Genomic DNA, 19,746 nt, shown 5'->3' on the forward strand with positions numbered 1-19,746 from the left:
TCTAAGTCTCTTTGTGCCCTTGCATATACTCTCCCATCCGACTTTCCTTCCAAACAGGATAATGGAAATCAAAAACTCTGGGCAGTTGTGCAAAAGGCATTTCCTTCCTATAGGCTACTGCGCTTTGCTCTTCTATCATGCTGCATCCCTGCACCATTTCAAAAATATAAAAATTGCATTTCATTCATAATATATACCTGGCAAAATAAAATACGTTGTAATTTATTTGTAGATAGTTAAAAATTGTCTTTTATTGCAACATTAAATCCAAGCTCCCCATCACAGCTACACTAGACAGAGAGAAAAGGCTACAATTTAAAAGGCATTCTGTCATAGCGATTATAAAAATAAAATTGCAGGATAATTTTTTTTAATATTAATCAAGGCAAGAGATGTGCTAAAGAATGGAGCAGATTACCACTGGAAGCACTTGGTTTCAGCATTAAGCACTCCCAGCCTATCGGAAGTTCTGTTCCAGCACAATCTAATGTTTATATCACAGCAGCGTAAATTTTTCCATTTTACTCTGAAACTACCCCTCTGGCTCTTCAGAATAAGACTGCAAACTTAAATGAAAAGTAGTATGATAATTTTAAATCAGGAAAAACCTGAAGAGACACCTGATTAACTCAGAAATAACCATGAATATTTGAGTTATCTCAATGACATAGGCAGAGCACTTTCAAGTGCAATTGTACTTTGAGCATTGCTTTCTACCCTACCCACCAGTCTCGTCTCACAAAATGACATCAAAGTCGCATAGGAGCCCCCAGTGGTCACTGCAAAACCGTCCACAATCCAACTTGTCTTGTCCCATGAGGGTCATCTGCTGTGGGACAATCTGACCTTCACTGGCCGTCCTGAAAAACACACGGTCAAAGCGGAGCCTGCAAGTGTAACGGGCCTTCAGGTTGTTATTGGCTTTAGTGTCCCAGGTATACCGACAGTGTTCAGGTTTGTTTAAAAATTCCCAGACGTCCAAGACACCAGCTGGCAAACCTCCAACCTTTGCAACCTGCAAAGAAAACTCACGGTGAGAAAAGGTGATTTATCTGCACAATGCTCCAACAGTAGCCACTCAGAACTTTATGTTGATGACAGCACACTAAGATATTTAAACCCATATACCTTCCTTCTTCAAGTTCAACACCTTGGACTGACACTGCGTGGAAGATAGGTGCTTTCCAACATGTAGTGACTTAACAGGACAAGTTACCCAGGTTTACTCTAGTAATAGTAAATGCTTCTTATTTCAAAATACTCCCTAGTCAATAATTGTTTATTTTCTTTCACTTGAGTTACCATCAGAATAAAGTAAAAAAAAAGTCCTCTGGAAAGCTGCTAAGGGTTTATTGGAGCAGAGATATTAAATTCATTCTCTGTTATGAAAAGAATTCTAAAGGATTTTTGCAAAGCAATCTGAAGATCAGGCCCCCTCACTATTATATAATAAAACCAAATTGGTAAAAATGTTTACCAGAAAACTTAATAGAAATCACTGAAACCATTCAGTTGTAACAGATTATGAAAAACAAACCAGAATGAAAGATCAACAGTCACACTGTAGGCAATATTTGAATTCATGTGACACGTTTGCCTCCACGGAGGCATGTACATACTTCTAGCTTCTCCCTTACAAAGTTCATGGCCTTGGATATTCCATTGCAGGGCAGGGGTTTGCTGGGAGCACTGGATGACAGAATAGAAATGAAGGTAACACAGGAGAATGAGAGACCAAGCTTTACTAGGGCAATGCAAGTCTGTTAAAACATCCTTTATTTCCTATGACCATCTCCCTCTTGGATCTGTGGGTTATGAGGTCAGAATTTACTTGGCAGCCTCAGTAAACTGTTCATTGTGCAGATGGTGTATACTGGCCTAATATCATTAACTACTACCACAGTGGAACAAGAGTTCATTCCAAAGGATCAGTGTGCACACAGTAAGAGTTGAGCAGATACACCATTATGTAATGTCATACCAAGAGATACACCAATGCTTTCATCTGACTCTTCATGTAATCAAGCACTTTGTCATATAGTGATCCAAGTTAGCTTCTCCATCACCATTGAAAACCTCTAACACAACTGCTCCAGTTCACAGTATCTAATTAATGCCATATCAGGATTCTTCTTTTATTTATTCAAGGGATGAGAGTTTTGTGGGCAAGGCCAACATTTATTGCCCAAACCTAATTGCCCTTGAGACCACTTTCTTGAACCACTAGAGAGTGAATGAGGTAAAGGCACTCCCACAGTGTTCAGTTAAGAGTTCCAAGATTTTGACCCAGCATCGATGAAGGAACAGCAAGTTAGGACGGTGTGCAACTTAAAAGGAGAGATTGCAGCTGGTGCTGTTCCCATGGGTATGTTGCTCTTGTCTTTCAGTGATGGAGGTTGGAATTCACGTCGAAGAAACCTTGGCTAATTGCTGCAATGGTCTTGTATACAGTGCACACTGCTGCCACTGCACACCAGTGGTGGAGCGAGTGAATGTTTTAAGGTGGTGGATTATGTGCAAAGCCAGCAGGCTGCTTTAGCCTATAAGTGCTGTTGGAGCTGAACTCATCCAGGCAAGTGCAGTGTATGCCATCACACACCTGACTTGTCTTGTAGATGCTGGTAAGGCTTTGAGAAGCCAAAAGGTGTGACTTCTTTGCAGAAATCCCAGCCTCTGACCTGCTTTAGTAGTCACAGTATGTGTATGACCTAGCTAGCTAAGTTTACAATGGTAACCCCTGGGATATTGATAGTGAGAGACTCGGAGATGGTAATGCTGTGGAACTGTCAAGGGGTTGTTTCTGAGACTCTCTCATTTTGGGCTTTGTCATTGCCTGTCTCTTGTATGACAAACATTACTTAGGCCCAAGCCTTAATGTTGTCCAGGTCTTGCTGCATGGGGGAACGGACTACTTCATTATGAGAAATTGCAAATCCGACTGGACACTGCAATCATCAGTAAACATATGAACTTCGGATCTTATGATGGAGAGAAGCAACGGAAATTGGTTGGGCCTAGGACACTACCCCAAGGAACAACTCCAGCGATGTCCTGAGACTGAGATGATTTACCTCCAATAAGCACATCCATCTTTCCTTGTGCTAGGTATGATTCCAAACAGCAGAAAGTTTCCCATTGATTTCAGTTTTGCTAGGGCTCCTTGATGCCACATTTGGTCAAATGCTGCCTTGATGTCAAGGGCAGTCACTCTCATCTCACCTCTGTTTAGCCAAGACTGTAATGAGGTCTGCAGTCAAGTGGCCCTAGCGGAACCCAAACCAAGCACTGGAAGTTATCGGTGGGGAGGTGCCACTTGATAGCACTGTCAACGACACTTTTTCCATCATTATGCTGATTTAGTGTGAACTGATGGGATGGTAATTAGCCAGATTGGATTTGTTCTGTTTTTTGTGGACAGGACATATCTGGGCAATTTTCTACATTGTCAGGTAGATGCCAGTGTTGTAACTGTACTGGAAAAGCTTGACCAGAAGTACGGCTAGTTCCAAAACAAAAGTCTTCGGCACTACAGCTGGTATGCTGTCAGGCCCATAGCCTTTGCTGTATCCAGTGCACTTACCTGTTTATTGATATTATGTGGAATGAATTGAATTTGCTGAAAAGGGGCATCCACTCAGCACTTCTGGCTGAAGATTGTTAAAAACACCTTGTCTTATCTTTTTCATTTACATGCTGGACTCCCACATCATTTGAGGACAGGAATGTTCACAGAGCCACCTCTGCCTCCTGTTAGTTGTTTAAGTTTCCACTACCATTATCTACTGGAAGTGGCAGGACTGCAGACTTCTGACCTGATTAACTGGTTGTGGGATAATTTAGCGCTATCATATGCTGCTTCCACTGTTCAGCATGTATGCTGTCCTGTGGTTTAGCTTCACCAGGTTGATACCTCATTTTTAGGTATGCCTGGTGCTCTTCCTGGCATGGTCTCCTACACACCTCCTTGAACCTGGGTTGATCCCATAGCTTGATGGTAAGCTGGGCCATGAGGTTACAAAATACAGTGGAACACAATTCTGCTGCTGTTGATGGCCCACAGAGCCAGTTTTGAGCTTCTAGATCTGTTCAAAATCTATCCCATTTAGCACAGTGGTAATTCTACACAAAATGATGGAGAGTCTCTTCAGTGTAAGGATGGACTATTTTCTCCACAACAGAACTGTGTCATGGACACTCCTATCAATACTGTCATGGATGGACACATCCGAGACAGGTGGATTGGTGAGGATGAGGTCAAACGTGTTTTTCCCATTTGTTGGTTCTCTCACTACCTGCTGCAGGCCCATTCTGGCAGATAATTCCTGCCAGACTTGGCCAGCTCGGTCAGTAGTGGTGCTACCAAGTCACTCTTGGTGATGGACATTGAAGTCTCCCACCCAAAGTACATCCTTTGCCCTTGCTACATTTAAGTGCTTCGTCCAAATGGTGTTCCACATGGTGGAATGCCAATTCATCAGCTGATAGGGGGCAGTAGGTGGTAATCAGAAGGTTTCCTTGACCATGTTTGACCTGATGACATGTGGTTCATGGGATCTGGAGTCAATATTGAGGACTCTCAGGGCAACTCCCTCCCCACTGTATACCATTTCGCCACCACCTCTGATGGAACAGAACTTACTCAGTGATGGTGATAGAGGAGTCTGAGACTTTGGCTGTAAGGTTTGATTCAGTGAGTATGATTATGTCAGGTTATTGTTTGATAGGTCTGTGGGACAGCTCTCCCAATTTTGACACAAATCAGCAGATGTTAGTGAGGAACGTTGCAAGGTCGACTGGGTTGGGTGTGCCATAGCTGCTTTTGGGTCACTGCCAGTTAGGTTGGTCTAGTTTTATTTATAATTACAGCTTTTCATAGTGGTTTTGATATAATTCAGTAGCTCGCTAAGAAGCAGTTAAGGGTCAACCACATTGCTGAGAGTCTGGGAAAGGATGGCAGTTAGAGAACTAGTTTTATGACAATCCAGTAGTTTCACATTCTCTATTACTGACACTAGTTATTTTTAATTCCAGATTAATTTAATTAACTGAATTTAAATTTCCCAGTTGCTGTAGTGGGATTTGAACTCATGTGACTGGGTCATTAGTCCTGGCCTCTGGATAAATGGTCCAATAATAACAACAAGAAGTAGATAAGTTTGCCTACTTAGGACAAATGATAAGAAAAAATGGTACATGTGATGCTGAATTCAGAAGGATAGAAAAGGCCAGAAGGAATTTCATGAAGATAAGGATAGGTTAACAAAATGAAATTCAAGCTTGTAACAAGGAAAAAAACTCATACTACATTCTATCCACTTTCCTGTATGCCTCAGAAGTCTGGACAATAAATAAAGATCCATGGAAATAAATAAAGGCCTTTGAAATGTGGATGCTAAGACAAATGTTTAAAATTCCCTATACAGATCATAAGACAAAAGAGGTAGAACTCTAAAAATTGACATCCAGAAAAGAAAATATCAGTATTTTGGCCATTTGATCAGAGCTGAAAAGCTGTAGAGATCTCTCCTAGGGGGCAAAATGGAGGGCAGCAGAAAGAGGGTTCAACTATGGTTCGATGAGAGATGTCAGAGCGGTTGCAGACGAGTTACAGTGGATGTGTGAGGATGGCACAAGACAGACAAGTGTGACATAGCATGGCAGCAGATGTTCTGGTAGGAGCAGCTACAAGCAGCAGCAATATAACCACCATGCTACTGTATCCCATATTAGTGTTGATCATCAATATGCAGCTATGAGGCTATGGGGGCAAATGATGACTGGTTGTTTACCATATTATTACATACAAGCCTATATATAGAGTTGCTGCAGTGTATTTTTCTGAGACAATTTTAAATTTAAATTGAATATTCCATTTATTTTCTAAATTGAGAAGATGGCTTCCAGTATTTGAGAGGTCAAAAACAAGGGGCCCAGATACAAGATTAAACGTCAGAGATTTCGAAAAGAGGGCAGGAGAAGCATCTTCACTGGGAGTTGTAGGCTGTGGGATTTCACTTCCAGGATTAGTCAGCTAGACAGAAATTGACCTGATGAGACTGGATAGATGGATGAAGGAAAAGGAGCTGAAGGGAGATGGGAACAGGGTGAGTAACAGTGTTTAAAAATATTTGCCCATGTGGAAGTATATGCAGACCTGAGCTGGCTGGACCAACTCGCCTGGTTTCATGTTGTGACTTCTTTATACAGTATTCTGTCTTTCACCTCCCATGCAAGTTCGGTGGACACATGATGGAAGGATAATGAGAACAGAGGCAGCAAGGCATTTTGTTCTCGAAGACCTTAAAAAGGCAATTTTTTTTTCGACTAGATAATACATTTTCATTCAGCTCAGGATTAATGTATGGGCCAAAGCAATAATTTGTGTTTTTTTTCTGTTGAATGGGGTAGCTGAAATTTCTCATCGCCTTATTGTCAATGAGGTATAATCTTATTCTAAGTGGGAAAAATAAAATTCCTATCTGACTCTTAAACAAGAGTGCAAAGAAAATAGAGGAGGTTCCCTGAAAGTGGCTATATAAATAGTGATCATATAGCCCCACCCATAACTTTTCTTAGGTATAAGTCCAAAGTTCCTAGTCTAAACAACTATCAAGCTTGTGAAGTGTTGGAGAAGTGACAAGGTAAAAGAAAGAGGGATGAATGAAGGCAGGTTTCAGAAAAAAGGTTAACCTTGGAAAGAAAAATTTTCTTAGGACAGCAGCAGAATTTTTTGCCAGTAGAGAACAGGAACTGAGGTACATTATCATAAGAAAGCTTTATGCTCGGGAAGGTCATGGTGGCAGTACACCATTAATGCCCTAATGGTTTTCCCCCTCTATTATCTTTCTCTCCCCAGTATTTATGGGTGTGGAATATCAACAAATGACAAAGATAAAAATTCATACCTGGTGCAAAATAGTTATCCTTATTTCTGAAAGCATATTCAAAGCATGAGGGAGAAGGAAGTAGAGGGTTACAATAATAGATTTACATAAGCAAAGGTGGGAAGAGGCTCAAATGAAGCATAAACTCTGGCATGGAGTAGTTAGGCCAAATGGCCTGTGTTTCTGTGTCATATATCATAAGCAATCCTATGAAAGCTGGGCAAAACGAATGAAGCCCTAACGTACTTTTGGTAACATACTCACCTCCTGGTCTCTCAAATTGGTGTCACCTCCGAATATTACAGTGGCACTCTCTGGTGCTTCTTTGATTTTCTTCAGGACAATCTCCAGCTGTTTCATCCGTTCCTGAGAATGTGCCTTAGTGCTCTCCAGGTGGGAAGTCATTAAGCAGAGTTCATTGCCTGCAATGTTTACCTGTAACAAAGGGAGGACAGAGCAAGGACACTAATTTGACATTATTTCTTAGCACTTCTATGAAACTGCCATTGCAATGCTGGAACGTCACACTATCTGCAATTCACAATCCATTTCCTTCACATGAAAAGCCACGTTTAAAAGATGTTCCAATATCTTATAAAAGATTCTGTTTCCCTTAGAAACTAATTGAGTAATTTGCTAGAATTTTGAGAAATGGAAGTTAAAGAGCAATGTTTAAACCTTCCTCAGCTACATGGGAAAGGAATCACCAATTAGCATCCAATGTTATATTTCATGCAGGGGGAGGAGGAAGAGTTAGATTTTAAACTTTGTTATTTGAGTTTTGTCAAGATGATGCCAGCAAAATCCAAGGTGAGAAACTGTTCCCACTCAAGAGAGCATCAAGAGCTAGAGAGCATGGATTCAAAATAATTGGCAAAAGGAGTAAATGTGATGAGGAAAAGCTTTTTCACCCAGAGGGTGGTTGGAGTCTAAAACAAACTTCCTGAAAAGGGTGGTAGTGGCAGATTTGATCGAGGTATTCAAAGGGTAATTAGATTGCCCACCGAAAAAAGAGAGAATGTGCAAGATTACGGGGATAAGACAGGGGAGTGGGACCAGGTGGAATGCTCTTTCAGAGAACCAATGCAGACTCGATGGTCTGAATGGCCTCCTTCTGCACTGTAAAGATACTGTGACTGTGATACTGTGAACTGAACTCTCTTACTCCTTCAAATTTCAATAGTCGCATTATATCCCAGTTGGCATGCAAGGAGAATAGAGAGACACTAACAATTATATTATGACCTAGCTTTATAAAAGTTTCCTTTCGTTTTGTTGAAAGTACATTTTAAGTTGAGTTCCTTTATTAATTGTGCCCCTTAAAAAGGTGGAGGGGAAAGAGTTCCCATGCAAAATTGGTCATTATATTGATAAGACAGGAGCAACTCTGTCATCCTTATGAAATTATTTTGGAAAGGGAGTATTGGTACCAATGTCAGCGATTGAACTGGAGGCAGGGCTGGATTTAGGGCAGGACTTACAGCAGTCTTTTTTGTAGCAAAGCGTCGCTATGAGCTATAACAAACAGAATGCCTGACTGAAACTATAGCAGTCTTCTAATAAAAGTAGCATTTTCTCCTCCCCTAAAATGGAGTGCAGGATAGTTACATGATACAAATTGTGTTTATGGAATCAGTCATGTATACGCAAGGCAGACATGGGAATGATCCAATCATCATCATTCTAGCCAGGATTTGACTAGCTGCAGCAGTTCCCATTGACTGGTTTAAGCTTTCCACAAACACAGGCATGGTGCAGAAACTACCTTTGCTACATACAATTTTAAGGGGAGATCTTGTGGTACAGTGGTAGAGTCCCTGCCTCTGAGCTAGAAGCTCCGGGTTCAAGTCTCACTCCAGGGCTCGATGGCCAAGAAAGTTGCATTCATAATGTGGCTAAACAGGTTGAGTATCAACTTGCAAATCCTTCCAACATATGCCAATGGCAGGTGGCAAGAGCAGAGGGTTTCTTGGTCAGCCATGTATGAAAATAAATTGTACCATTACTGTCCATAGCTCTGGGTTACAACATATGTGTAAAACTGTATGTTGTCACATGCAACACCATTGGCTCAGTTAGCTGCACGGCCAATCTGGATCAGATTGGTGCCAACAGCAAGGGGTTCGATCTCCGTTCCAGCAGAGGTGGATTTGGGACCTGCCTCCTTCCCCTTGGTGGAAATCGCAGTGCAAAACAGTTTTAAACACACCATGGAAATTCCAGAAAGGTATGGTCAGCTGTAAATAAGCAGCAATGTTAAAAAAAAAAACCCTCAGTACTTCAGAAAGGAATCATGGGTGCCTTAGCACTGGAGAAAATGCATATGGTATCAAAGCATGTATAGAAAAGGCTGGCAAGCTAGAGGTCAAGTATTGCACAAAACCTCCTGACAAAGCCAAAAGTGGCAGCTGGGGAGGCAGATGGAAGTCAAAGCCAGAAGCACGTAGGCTCTGGCAAAAACTAAAAGGGATGCCAGCTGGAGAATATTTTGGCTGATCTATTCTGTATGATTCTAAGTTGCACTGAGTCTTTCGAAGAGCAATCCAATTAGCCCCACTTGTCCACTCTTTCCCTATACCCCTACAACCTTTGCCCCTCCAAGTACTTAGCCAATATTCTTTTGAAAGCTAGTATTGAATCTTTATCCACCACTTTATAGGCAGTGCATTCTAACTGCTAACCACTTATGAGGAGATTGGAGCCTTTTCCTTAACAGATTACAGCTGGGTGTAATGGGGAAAGAGAAGTGACCAAGGAGCTATTCTGGAGGTATAGCTGAGATGACTGTACAGGTTGGAGAGGCATGATTAGAGGCTCTGGAGTTAATCTGTGGTATGAAAAATTCTTGTCCAATTAAAGCATGTTTGCTGATGTAACTCTTTATTCCACCTCTAATTCTACTCAAAACACATCTATTTATAAGTGCAAAGTAACATTCAACCACACACATTATGCTCACCTACCAATGAGCTTGATCTTCAGAACTTTTACATGAGAATTAAACATTTTTTTTAATGTATGCACTGCAAAAGGATTTTCCCCCTCAAGAAAGATGACTAGGATGCAGTTTATAAAGCTGGTTCTTTGTACGATATGACAACTGATAACTGATTTTCTCTTCGGATGGATCACTGTACATCCCTCTTACCTGAACAGTGAGAAGGTTTCTCTTCATGGAGGAGGTTGGAAAAGGTGTTATTTCTTGTTTCAACAATTTCACTCGGGATGTTTTCAGCATAATGGCTGTGTAGTAGTCATCTTCATCTCCTAAACAGAGAAAAAATACATGCTTTATGTTTCTTTTTTAAATAAAACCTCTTTCCTCTTCTCCCTAAAGGTAGCTCCACTCCATGCAACCTCATTCATTGAAGTTTGCAGTAACTTGCATTTATACAATGTCTTTGACATAGTAAAATGTCCCAAGGCACTTCATAGTAGCATTGAACAAAAGTTGACAATGAACCAGACAGACATATTAGGACAGGTGAGGTAGGCTTTAAGAATTGGCGAGAAGGAGAGCAACTAGAGGCAGATAGGCATAGAGTTCCAAGGAAGGAATTCCAAAGCTTAAGGGTTAGGCAGCTGAAGGCATGGCCATCAATAATGGGAAGTGGGAGATGCACAAGATTTAAGACCCATGCTGCTCGAATAAAAAAAGCGTTGGAATATTCAATAGGTCAGGAAGCATCTGCAGAAAGAGAAACAGATTTAATGTTTCAGGTTGATGACCTATTGTCAGAACTGATGGCAGAGTATGGAAATGCCAGGTGGAACACAACCAAAGGTTATTGACCTGAAACAACTGTTTCTCATTCCACAAGTGCTGCCTTACCTGCTGAGCATTTCCACCATTTTCTGTTTATATTTTGGATTTCCAGCATCTGGGTTTTTTTTAAAAAAACTGTTGTCACTCTGCTCTGTGTTAAGCCAAGACTAAAACGGGCTTCCACTACTCTCCTCCGTCTGGCTGAACTTGTTCTCACACTGAACAATTTCTCCTTTAACTCCTCTCACTTCCTCCAAATAAAAGGTGTGGCTATGGGTTCCCGCATGGGCCCCAGCTATGCCTGTCTCTTTATGGGGTATGTGGAACATTCCTTGTTCCAGTCCTACTCCGGCCCCCTCCCACAACTCTTTCTCCGGTACATCGATGATTACTTCGGTGCTGCTTCATGCTCTCGTCGGGACCTGGAAAAATTTATTAATTTTGCTTCCAATCTCCACCCCTCCATCATTTTCACATGGTCCATCTCTGACACTTCTCTTCCCTTCCTTGACCTCTCTGTCTCAATTTCTGATGATAGACTGTCCACCAATATCCATTACAAGCCTACCGACTCCCACAGCTACCTCGACTACAGCTCCTCACACCCCGCTTCCTGTAAGGACTCCATCCCATTCTCTCAGTTCCTTCGCCTCCGTCGCATCTGTTCTGATGACGCTACCTTCAAAAACAGCTCCTCTGACATGTCCTCCTTCTTCCTTAACCGAGGTTTTCCACCCATGGTCGTTGACAGGGCCCTCAACCGTGTCCGGCCCATAGCCCGCGCATCCGCCCGCACGCCTTCTCCTCCTTCCCAGAAACATGATAGGGTCCCTCTTGTCCTCACTTATCACCCCACCAGCCTCCGCATTCAAAGGATCATCCTCCGCCATTTCCGCCGACTCCAGCATGATGCCACCACCAAACACATCTTCCCTTCACCCCCCCTGGCGGCATTCCGTAGGGATCGTTCCCTCCGGGACACCCTGGTCCACTCCTCCATCACCCCCTACTCCTCAACTCCCACCTATGGCACCTCCCCATGCCCATGCAGAAGATGCAACACCTGCCCCTTCACTTCCTCTCTCCTCACTGTCCAAGGGCCCAAACACTCCTTTCAAGTGAAGCAGCATTTCACTTGCATTTCCCCTAACTTAGTCTACTGCATTCGTTGCTCCCAATGCGGTCTCCTCTACATTGGAGAGACCAAACGCAAACTGGGCGACCGCTTTGCAGAACACCTGTGGTCTGTCCGCAAGAAAGACCCAAACCTCCCTGTCGCTTGCCATTTCAACACTCCACCCTGTTCTCTTGCCCACATGTCTGTCCTTGGCTTGCTGCATTGTTCCAGTGAAGCCCAACGCAAACTGGAGGAACAGCACCTCATCTTCTGACTAGGCACGTTACAGCCTTCCGGGCTGAATACTGAATTCAAAAACTTTAGATCTTAAACTCCCCCTCCCCACCCCGTTTCTTCCCCCTCCCCCTTTTTTTTCAATAATTTATATAGATTCTTCTTTTCCCACCTATTTCCATTATTTTTAAATCTAAAACTAAAACTTTGTTAGTCTTTCCACCCCACCCCCACTAGAGCTGTACCTTGAGTATCCTGCCTTCCATTCTTAATTAGCACTTTTCTTAGATAATATCACCACCTTCAACACCTCTTTGATCCTTTTGTCTGTGACATCTTTTGATTATCTTCTCCTATCACTGCTTGCTTATTCCCACAACCACCCCACCCTCAACTTCTCTCTCCCCCCGCCCCCCACCTTAGACCATCTTATATTTCACCTCTCTCCTAACTATACTTCAGTTCTGCCGAAGGGTTGTGAGGACTCGAAACGTCAACTGATTTCTTCTCCACTGATGCTGCCAGACCTGCTGAGTTTTTCCAGGTAATTCTGTTTTTGTTTTGGATTTCCAGCATCCGCAGTAGCTTTTAGCTTTTTGTTTCTACAAATAAAGGTTGGATTCAATGTTTCACATGTATGTGCAAGAGCAAGCTGAGGGCAGCATTTATCTAAAAGGGATTTTACATTCCACCTGACATCATTATACAGCATTATCGGCTCCACTTAAGTAGAGAACGCATCTCAGAAGGTGGTTCGGGAAATAGCTAGTATACCGGATATCCAGAGTGCACTTTTATTAACACAAAAGCTCAAAACAGCAAAATAAATCTACAGCATTGACATTAGAACAGTTAGTGTATTTACTTTTCTCACTGCCAAATATAGAGGTTTGAGCAAGTACCTTAAAGCAAGGTTGGAAGACAAACTCCATTACCACATTTAGTCCTAATGACCTGTGTTTTATATTTTGATTGACTAATTAAAGCACATTTAAGAAATGAATCAATAAAAAAATCAGCAAAGCCATACAACTATAAATTCAACTTTGTCACCTTCACCATTTGGTGTCATTTGGTCAATGAGAATTTACTCTGACGCACTCGCAGTTTCTCAATAGATCAGTAACGTGTAAACTTCTGCACCTCTGACCCAACTACAAGTTGTCGAAGTTTGTTGTCAGTTAATGTTGCACCACCATTGCATTCAATCTATAACTTCATGCAACTCTCATGCCAACAATCATCAATACCTAGATTGTCTTGATCACTGCTTGATCTCTCAACCACCACCTATCCTCTAACTATTCTGATAAATATGACTGCCAAGCACACTTTGAAACCTGAAGTGTTTCATTTTCTTTTACGTACTCTTAAGGACATCAATAACAGGATACAACTAGAGAGGAGGATGATGCCTCATGAAAATTGATCCTAAAAGGTCATTTAAGGGCAGACAAAGAGCTGGGGGAAAGCTACAGGGAATAGATTTCCTGCAGGTCAACACATGCTCCAGTCACACTAGCTCAGCAAGAAATAGGAGCACAAGGAATAAAGCCATTCACCACTTCAAGCCTGCTCTGCCAGTCAGATCATGACTGATCTGCACCTGACACAAGGAGCAGGAACTCAGCGAGACCAGAGCGGATGAAAGTGCCACAGCAGAGCAAGTCCGAGACCAGAAGGAGTGGGAACTCAGCAAATAAAAGAGTTCCTTGGAGTGACCCTTGATTGCTCCCTAACATACCATCACCACCTCCAAAAGACCACCAATCACTTACCTGTTTCCCTGTGACGTCACACTCTGATGTATATTTTTTGAATACAGTCTGTCTGTTCCCAGCATAACTCTTATTATAATAAAATAAAAGCAAAAAACTGCGGATGCTGGAAATCCAAAACAAACACCTTTGGTCTGTCCGAAAGCATGACCCAGACCTCCCTGTCACTTGCCATTTCAACACTCCACCCAGCTCTCATGCCCACATGTCCGTCCTTGGCCTGCTGCATTGTTCCAGAGAAGCTCAACGCAAACTGGAGGAACAGCACCTCATCTTCCAACTAGGCACTTTACAGCCTTCTGGACTGAATATTGAGTTCAACAATTTTAGATCATGAACTCTCTCTTCCATCCCCACCCCCTTTTCCGATCCCCCTTTTTTCCAATAATTTATATAGATTTTTCTTTTCCCACCTATTTCCATTATTTTTAAATGTATTTCCATCCATTGTTTTATCTTTGCCTTTTAGCCTATTTGGATCACTTCCCCCCACCCCACCCCCACTAGGGCTATCTTTATTATCACATCCCTTAGATAATATCACCAGCTTCAACACCTCTTTGTCCTTTTGTCTGTGACATCTTTTGGTTATCTCCACCTATCACTGGCCCTCTATCCAGCTCTACTTGTCCCACACCCCTTAAACCAGCTTATATTTCACCTCTTTTCTATTTTTCCTTAGTTCTGTTGAAGAGTTACACAGACTCGAAACGTTAACTATGTTCCTCTCCACAGATGCTGTCAGGTCTGCTGAGTTTTTCCAGGTATTTTTGTTTTTGTTTTGGATTTCCAGCAACGGCAGTTTTTTGCTTTTATTTTATTATAATAAAATAGTTAAGCTGGGAACAGACAGTCCGTATTCAAAAAATATACATCAGAGTGTGACGTCACAGGAAACAGGTAAGTGATTGGTGGTCTTTTGGAGGTGGTGATGGTATGTTAGGGAGCGGACAAGGGTCACTCCAAGGTAGGTAGAGTTGGGCCATGCCGTACTTTTTCTCCACAGCAGGCGACATTTTAGCGTGTTGTGTGCCTTACAATTTTTAAGGTAGAATGTAGAAATGATGGACATGGCTGGGTTTGATTGCATGCAGTCTCCACTTGCAGAAATATTGTCATTTTTTGACAGGTCAGAGTTTAGTGTAGCTTTCATATCACAGAAAGATTTTACTCAAGTTGTCAAATCAATATCGTCGGCATAAATTAATATTTGTGATGTGGTGGGCATGTCACTTATGTAGATGTTAAAGCGTCAGTGCCAGGGCACTACTCTGTTGGAGACTGTTGTTGAGTGTTCTCGGAGTGCTGGACTTTGCCTCATGAGTAGACCTTAATCCTTCTGTTGCACAGAAATGTCCACAGCACCCAGAGTAGTTTGACACATGGCAGCAGCGTAGCTCAAAGTTTAGTGTGGGAGAAATGGGTTTCAATTCACAGGCATTGGGGTGGATGATGACAGCCTTCTTGTGGTCTATCCTGTCGAGCGGATTCTTGAATTCTCGAATCTGTAACTAATGTCAACGAAACGACGACCAAATCCCACTTACAGGTCTCCCAGTCAAGGGAGCAGAGATAAAAATCGAAACCATCACATCAAAGACGTAAAGCATATAACTAAATTTAGTAAATTAAACAAAGCTATTACCCAGATTAAAAACTACAAATGGACAATTGACTGATATGTCAAAATTTGAAAACCTAACTGTCACAATGTGAACTATTGAACTACTAATCATTAGTTTCATCCACTGGTATAACGCCTTGGATTGTGTTTTTAGAAAGGAAAGAAACAGTTAGAATTGCAAAGGCACTGTTTTAAAATGGCTGCAGAAGTCACCTGATCTACAACTTGGCCAAGCTTGGAAGCCTCTGAACGTGGATTTGCCAGGGGATGTGTCTGGGCATTCCCCTGACGGGCTTCACACCTGCCATTGTCTGAATTCTCTACAAAACATAAGGACGATGGGCCACTAGGCTTTCTGATCCCAGAAACTACCAGGAACAATGAGGGACTAAGAAAACTCATTCTGCAAGGAGGGTGCTAAGGACCCTTATCCATTTCGATGGCATCTTGATAGCTTTAACAATGGAAGATCAAAGCTCCTTCATTAATATGGATTGCCCTCCATTGTGTACCAATAGCAGCTGTCACATCACCGAAAACCCACGTGTGAAAAGCTATGATTATAAGCTTGTGCTTTTGTGACATGCAGGAGAAGCACAAGTCTAGAGAAGAAACAGCTGAAGGCAGCAATAAGGCTGTGTGCCTCTCTCTCTCTTTCAACTAAAGTGAATTCTGCCTGCTTATATCATACTGGGAACAAGAGACAGAAATTCTGGAGACTTAAAAATTCCAGCATCTCCAGGGGCAAAAAAAAACAAGGGCCACTGTTTAAAGAACTGCCAAGAACAACAGCGAAGGAATCTGAACTCTATTTATTTACCTTTGATCATTGAATCTTAATTTAGCCAAAAGTTAACCTCCTCTACTTCATAACTTATAATTTTGCATGACTCAAGAAAGTCTGTCGGACCGAGTTCTTTGCAATCAGCACATAAACTGTTAAGTACATACTGAATTGGCACATTCATCTTTATAAATTTCAAACAATATTGTTACAATCAATTGAGGAGTGGGGGGAAAATGGGGAGTCCTTGCAACCCGTCCTCACTTGATTGTAGCATAATTAAATAAAAGACAATAGAGATGGCAGGATAGGTAATGTGTTGCAGCTACAATATATGGAGGGCAGAGGACAGCAACCACAACTGCAGTGTCTGCAGCTCAAGGAACATTTGCTGAGAGTTGAATAGCTGGAATCAAGCTTCGGACAATGTGGTGCATCAGGGAGGAAGAAAGTTACCTGGATGCTTTGTTCCAGGAGGCAGTCGCACTTGTTAAGGTTAAGTACTTCAGATTTATTCTGTGGCCAGGGACAGGAGGATGCAACTATGAGTGAGGTGAGTTTGGGGATCTAGAAGATAGCACTGGAGGAGCCTCAGCCCTTGCACATGTCCAACAGGTACGAGGATCTTGCATCTTATATGCACATGAGCAGGGGCTGCAGGAACCAAACTGACCGCAGCCCTGAGATACAGGGGGCCATTCAAGTTGGGTGGCAGGGGTGGGGTGGGGGGATAAAAAGGAATGTAGTAGTATGGGACAGCATAGGTCAGGGGATAGATACTGTTCTCTGCAGCCAACAGCACGAGTCCCGAAGGCTGCGCCTGTCCAGTGCTGGGGCTTAGGATATCTCTGGTCTTGAGAGAAACTTGGGAGTGGAGGGGAAGGATCCAGTTGTTGGAGTCCACATAGGTACCAGCACCTTAGGTAGGATTAAGAAAGAGGTTCTGCTGAGAGAGCATGAGCAGCTAGGAGACAAATTAAAATGCAGAACCACAAAGGTAATCTGGGTCACCTCTGGATTACTACCTGAGCCACAAGAATATTAGCGTAGGGCAAATAAGGTCAGAGAGTGGCTCAAAGATTGGTGTGGAAGAAATGGATTTCGATTCACTGGGTACTGGCACCAGTACCAGGGAAGTAGAAGGGAGCTGTTTCATTAGGGGGAGTTTCATTTGAAACCTACTGGGACCAGTGTCCTGGTGAATCGAATGACTAGGGCTGTAGGGAGGGCTTTAAACTAAATAGTAGCGGGTGAGGGTTCAGGTGAGGAAAATTTAGAAAGTTAAAGAGGAAGGCGAAGGTAACAGTTAAGAGTAATAACATGGGTAATAATAACCAGAGTGTGACAGGCAAGGACAGGGCAAACAAATATAAGAGTGCATCAGCAAATAGGGTCAGAATAGTGAAAAATGGTAAAAAGGACAGAATTAAAGGGTCTTTTATCCGAATGCATGCAGAATTCATAAAGGTTGATTAATTGACAGCACAAATAGAAACAAATGGGTATGATCTGATAACCATAACAGAGGTGGTTGCAAGGTTCAAACAGAGAGATTTTTGAACAACAGGGGAGTCAAGTGTTTCAGGAAAAGGCAGGGAAGGGAGTTGAGGCCAAGATCAGATCAGGCATGATCTTACTGAATGGCAGAGCAGGCTCCAGGAGCCAAATAGTCTGCTCCTGCTCCAATTTATGTTTCCCATTCACTGACCTTTGCTCCATATCCCCTGATAGATTTTCATTAGGTAAAGGTGTCAATTTCAGTCTTTAAATTTTCAACAGCTCCAGTATCTACAGCCTTTTGCAGGTACAGGATTTCAGATTTCAACTGCCCTGTGTGAAGAAGTGCATCCTGAATTGTTCCCGATGGCCTTGCTCTAATTTTATTATGCTACTCATTTGAGATTCCCCCAGCGGAAATAGTAAATAGTTTCTCTGTAATTACTGTATCGAATTCCTTTATTTCATTTAAACACCTCACTCAAAGCATCTCTCAATGTTTATGCAACCTGTCCTCATATTTCAACCCTCTAATCCCTGAATGAATCTGCATTGCATCCCCTCCAAGGGGAATAAATCCTTCCGGAGATGCGATGCCAAAACTGAAAGCAGTATTCCAGATGGGTTCCAAGTCTCTGTACAACTGAAGGTACACTTCCTTACTTTCGTGTTCAAGCTCCCTTGAGATAAAGGACAATGTTCCATTAGTCATTTTGATTTATTAGTGCACCCATCTAATTTTTAGTGTGTACATGAGCACCCCGACCTCTTTGTGCCTCCCCAGTTCCTGGAGGTTTCTGCTGGTTGGCTTTGTATTTAAAAGTATTGCACCATGTCCCTGCCCCTAGTGTGCATGAACCTTAGTTGCTGATACTTGGTGCCAGCCTTTTGGACCAATGCAGAATCTTCAGGCACAGTTGTAGCAGTTTACCACTTAAAAGATTTAATAAAGGTGTCAGCCTTAGGTGAGAATGCTACCATCAAGCTGAGTCAGAAAATAATGAGCTCAAGTCCCACTCCAGAGCCCTAAACACATAATATAAGCTGGCACTTCAGTGCAGTACTGACGGAGTGCTGCACTGCTGGAGGTGCCATCTTTCTGATGCAACATTAAACCAAATCTCTTCTCAGTTGAACATACAAAATCCTACTGCACTATTCAAAGACGGCCACATCTCCCAATGTCCTGGCCACAACATTTACCCTCAACCAACACCCAAATCAAATGATATGGTCATTTATCTCATTACAGTTTGCAGGACCTTTCTGTGTTGCCACGTATCCTATACTGCAACAGGCATAATGCTTCAAAATCATGGCTTTAGAATGTGCTATGTTCATCAAAGGTAGATGTTACATAAATGCAAGCCCTTTAAGTATAGATATCCAATATATCCAATTGGTACAACTCTGGTGATAGTGCCTCGGTCAACATCTTGTAGAAAGGTGATCAACAGCCCAGCCCCTGTATGGTGATGGGCTAAGCTGAGTTGAAGAGTTCCACAGGCACAAGAAATTTTCAAATCCAGTGGCTCTCAACAAAAAGTAGTTAAGTTTTTCTGCAGCATACTAAAGAGGACCAAGAGCTTCATTGGCTAGAAACAGGCATTTTTGAGTGCTGCATTTATTGGTAAGCCTAAGTCTGTTTAGGACTGTTACTCCTCCAGCCCTCCAAATTAACCTATTTCCTTTGGCAGGTAAATCTTTGCACTCAGGGTAACAGGACTTGAGCACATCAACACTGGGGCCAAGGTGCAGTAAAGCCACAAGAATCAGTGCTTAGGCGTCAGCTATTTACTATCTCCATCTAAACAGACTTAGGACATTTAACCCTCTCTGGAGCCCACACAAGGAATAGACATCCTTTGTCAAAGACAATGTGGTGAGGCAGAAGTCATGTGACGTGAACCTCTAGCTGGTGGAACCAGTTATATTGCCTTGCTGTATTGCAAACTCAGTCTGCTATTTTACCATCTAACCAGCAGCAGCACAGAAAAGGGACTCTGCCCAGACTGAATACCTGGCCCCATCTACACCGTTTCTACTGGAACTCTGTATCGTT

At 42.4% G+C, this 19,746-nt stretch overlaps 1 protein-coding gene across 1 annotated transcript in view; it reads right to left on the bottom strand.

The window, feature by feature from the left end:
- Window positions 1-221: 221 nt before the first annotated feature.
- Window positions 222-19,746, bottom strand: part of tdp2b (tyrosyl-DNA phosphodiesterase 2b) — a 39,166-nt gene continuing 19,641 nt past the window's right edge. The window contains exons 5-7 of the mRNA XM_078539314.1: window positions 10,033-10,151; window positions 7,149-7,319; window positions 222-1,015 (exon numbers count right to left, since the gene is read on the bottom strand). Coding sequence (XP_078395440.1) covers window positions 737-1,015; window positions 7,149-7,319; window positions 10,033-10,151 — 569 coding nt within the window. The 3' untranslated portion in view covers window positions 222-736. The remainder of the gene's footprint in view (window positions 1,016-7,148; window positions 7,320-10,032; window positions 10,152-19,746) is intronic.

Source organism: Cetorhinus maximus, chromosome 3 (assembly GCF_964194155.1).
Source record: "Cetorhinus maximus chromosome 3, sCetMax3.hap1.1, whole genome shotgun sequence".
NCBI lineage: Eukaryota > Metazoa > Chordata > Chondrichthyes > Lamniformes > Cetorhinidae > Cetorhinus > Cetorhinus maximus.